This window comes from Anoplophora glabripennis, unplaced genomic scaffold (genome assembly GCF_000390285.2).
Source record: "Anoplophora glabripennis isolate ALB-LARVAE unplaced genomic scaffold, Agla_2.0 scaffold963, whole genome shotgun sequence".
Lineage (NCBI taxonomy): Eukaryota > Metazoa > Arthropoda > Insecta > Coleoptera > Cerambycidae > Anoplophora > Anoplophora glabripennis.
Genome location: NW_019417303.1, coordinates 129,324 through 132,769, shown reverse-complemented (window position 1 = coordinate 132,769; position 3,446 = coordinate 129,324). Strand labels below are relative to the sequence as shown.

Sequence of the window (3,446 nt, the reverse complement as noted above, 5' to 3'; positions counted from 1 at the left end):
ATTTTATACATATTTTATAGGCATTATGGTAATAGTGTTTTTATATTATGTATTAGTCACTCTTTATAATTTCTGCCGCCGAGTATAGATCAGAATCACTTTGTTTTGATTTTTTTTTCATAATAAATTTTTTACCCGATTTTGTATGGTACTGTACAATACTTACAATTAGTAAAATCGCATATTTATGTAATCTATGTACATATTATTTAATACATACATAATATAATATGTAAAATGAATTAAAATTAATAAAGTAAGGTTAACTTTCTTACCATTTGTAATTAAAATATTCCAGAAACTACAATAATTAGAAATATATAAAAGTAAAGGAGTAGATAAATAAATTCTTATTTGAAAAAGAAGAAAGGTTTATATAGTTATCATTTCATCGTTCTTGAAGAATATTTGCAGTGTTAAGTGAATTTTAAATAGGTAATTAAATACCTATTGTAGTGACAACTTGCATGACTGGACAGTTTTGATATACCTTATACCAATTAGTTTTTTACAAAATGACTGAAATAAAAAAGGTAAAATATTGTATATAAATCCATTTTAAATGTTCTAATTCAAATTCAACTTTAGCAAACTAGAAAAAATGAAAGCATATGCAATAAATTCAAAACAGTGCTTTTATTTATTTCATACTATATTAATATATTCATTGACAAAATATTTGGCTATTTCTACAACTCGAGACGTATTCAGATACATAAATGTACAAATCCTATTATTCTGTCGAGTGCTGTGTCCGTGGCACGAAGAATAAGAAAAGGTGAATTGAAATCAGAGGAAGTTGTTCAAGCATTTATTAATAGAATACAAGAAGTAAATCCTATTTTAAATGCTGTTGTTGATGACCGATTTGAAGAGGCATTGGAAGAAGCTAGAAAAATAGACAAAGATATTCAAATTGGTAATATACTTGATGTGGATTTTCAAGAAAAACCTTTTCTGGGTAAATATATAATTATTGTACCGAAAAAAATGCAGAATATCTTTTCAAGTATCTCCTACGATATACATTATTATTTTTGAAATATTTTGAAGAATGCTTTGTTTTTTAAAATACTTTGTATCCATGATTATTTATTAATTCATATATTAATTTAAGGTGTACCGTTTACAACAAAAGAATCAACTGCTGTTAAGGGATTATCATATACTTTTGGGTTAATTAGGCGAAAAAATAGAAAGGCATTATTTGATGCAGATTATGTTACTCTAATGAAAGAAGCTGGAGGTATATGCCTAGGTAAGAAGTAGACAAATTAGGAAGCTAATTTATAAATTGAATGAAAACTGACATTTTGGAGAAAACATTAGATCTCTTTTAAGCTAAAATTTCATAACTGATAATAAACAGACTTCCCTACTACAACCGGAACACCCCTCTAAAAATATTTTTAATATATTGCTATACAGCGTGTCTCACCACAAACTCCATCGATGGATATCTGGGAAATCGCTCGGATTTTTTTGAAATTGTGGTGAAATACTTTCAAGGTCATCATACTTCCGGTTAGACTGGAAGTTGATACCAACTTTCTTATTTAAATTGGAACCCCCTGTATATTACTAGATTTTTGGAAAAAGCATTTATTTTAAGTTGAAGACATAGCACACTCCATACTTAGGATTAACCGTTTCCGAGATATTTTGAATTTTAGGCAAAAATTGACAGATGCAGACTGTCAGCCAAATTTAGTTTTCCCGGAAATACAGGTTTATTTTTTGTGCAAAGTAGACGTTTTGTAGAGGAAGATCTAATTTATCGGATTTTACATGAAAATTTTCCAATTTTTATACAAGGTGGCCAAAAAATATGATTGAATATAAAGTTCAGAAAATGAGGAAAGCTCGAAATTTTTAAATGGAAGCCCCCAATTTTTTTTAACATATTCGCATTCTGCACTAAAATTGAGTGTAACTTTCTTAAAGTTTTCCTATACCTAAATCCAGTTGTTTTAATTTTATTTACAAATAAATATTTCCCTTTTCGCACATTTTAGGTTGGCCGTGATAGGTAAGTAACAATCAACATGACAACTGTCATAGGTTTTTAATTGTCAAATTTATTTTAGTAAATGTTCAAAATATCTTCTATCAACTTCTAAACATTTCTCACACCTTCGGATTAGTTCCTTGTGGGTCGCTGCTCTAAGAGAGTCCGGTGATAGATGCTTAAATGCTTGCCTTGCTCTATGCATACAATTTTGCTTTGTTGTTACTGGACTACTATACACACTATTTTTTAGTCTTCCAAATAAAAGATCTATCATTGCTATATGTTTTCAAGTTAAAAATAAATGCTCTTTCAAAAAATGCAATAATATACAAGGGGTGCCATTTAAAATAAGAAAGTTAGTGACTTCCGGTATAAGCGGAAGTACGATGATCTTGAAAATATTTTAGTTTGTTAGGCCCCCGGCTTGTATCACACCGTCACAATTTCATGGTGAGACACCCTGTATATTACATATATTATCATAATTTATTAATTACTAAATACTGCTAGTTATTTCATATGATTATTAGATAACTAATTGAAAATAGAATATTTTTTTTAAATCCAGACATTTTGCAATCATCGTTGATGCAGTATAATACAAGAATCGAGAACTGAAAAGTCAATACAGTTCCAAGATAAAACTACATTTCAAGATCAAGAAAATTCAAAAGATGGCTTCAAAAGTCAGTAGTTATTGGATAGAGTCGACTTCAATTTTCGACGAAGGATAAATTTATAGAGAAAACAGTGGTCATTTTAAACAATTTCTATAATTATGCAAATTGTATGTTATTTCTGTTGCTTAAGTTGTTTGGTTTTCTATTAAATTATTCTTATTGCAACTTTTTTCCTGATCATCAAGCTTGGCCTTTAAATCCATAGCCAACTTTTGAATTTTCGATGGTTTTAAATAACAGCTACAATACGTATTATTAGTTATTCGTGTTTTTGTTGCAACGACAAAGTTTTTTGAGAACTAACAAGAGTAAGAAAAGTTTTAGAATTAAATTCCTCATAAAATAAATAATAATTTTTAGTCCTCCAACGGGTTAAAAAATTCTGTCACATTTTAATGGTGCCATCATCCCTTATCAACCCTTTAAAATGTTTCAATTTAACTCTACTTACTGTCGATTAATGCTCTTGGTACACTCACACCGTGTACCAAAGAGTGACCGCAAAAATCGCCTGTTTTTTCACAATTCGCAGAGAACTAAAGAAAATAGATAAAAATATGTTTTTGGTCTCAAATTATTCGTCGTAAAAAATTAAGATGAGCATAGCTTTTAGTTTTTTGAAAATTTTTAAAAATCACCCCTATTTAAAGGTTGAAAAGACTCCCAAAATGAAGAATTGAATATTACCAATAAATATTATAATAATAATAATAATAATAATAATAATAATAATAATAATAATAATAATAATAACT

General features: G+C 28.2%; 1 protein-coding gene across 1 annotated transcript in view; it reads left to right on the top strand.

Annotated features, from left to right (window-relative positions):
• Positions 1-316: 316 nt before the first annotated feature.
• Positions 317-3,446, top strand: part of LOC108915087 (fatty-acid amide hydrolase 2-A-like) — a 21,915-nt gene continuing 18,785 nt past the window's right edge. The window contains exons 1-3 of the mRNA XM_018721043.1: positions 317-533; positions 589-961; positions 1,118-1,258. Of these exons, the coding sequence (XP_018576559.1) occupies positions 516-533; positions 589-961; positions 1,118-1,258 (532 nt within the window). The 5' untranslated portion in view covers positions 317-515. The remainder of the gene's footprint in view (positions 534-588; positions 962-1,117; positions 1,259-3,446) is intronic.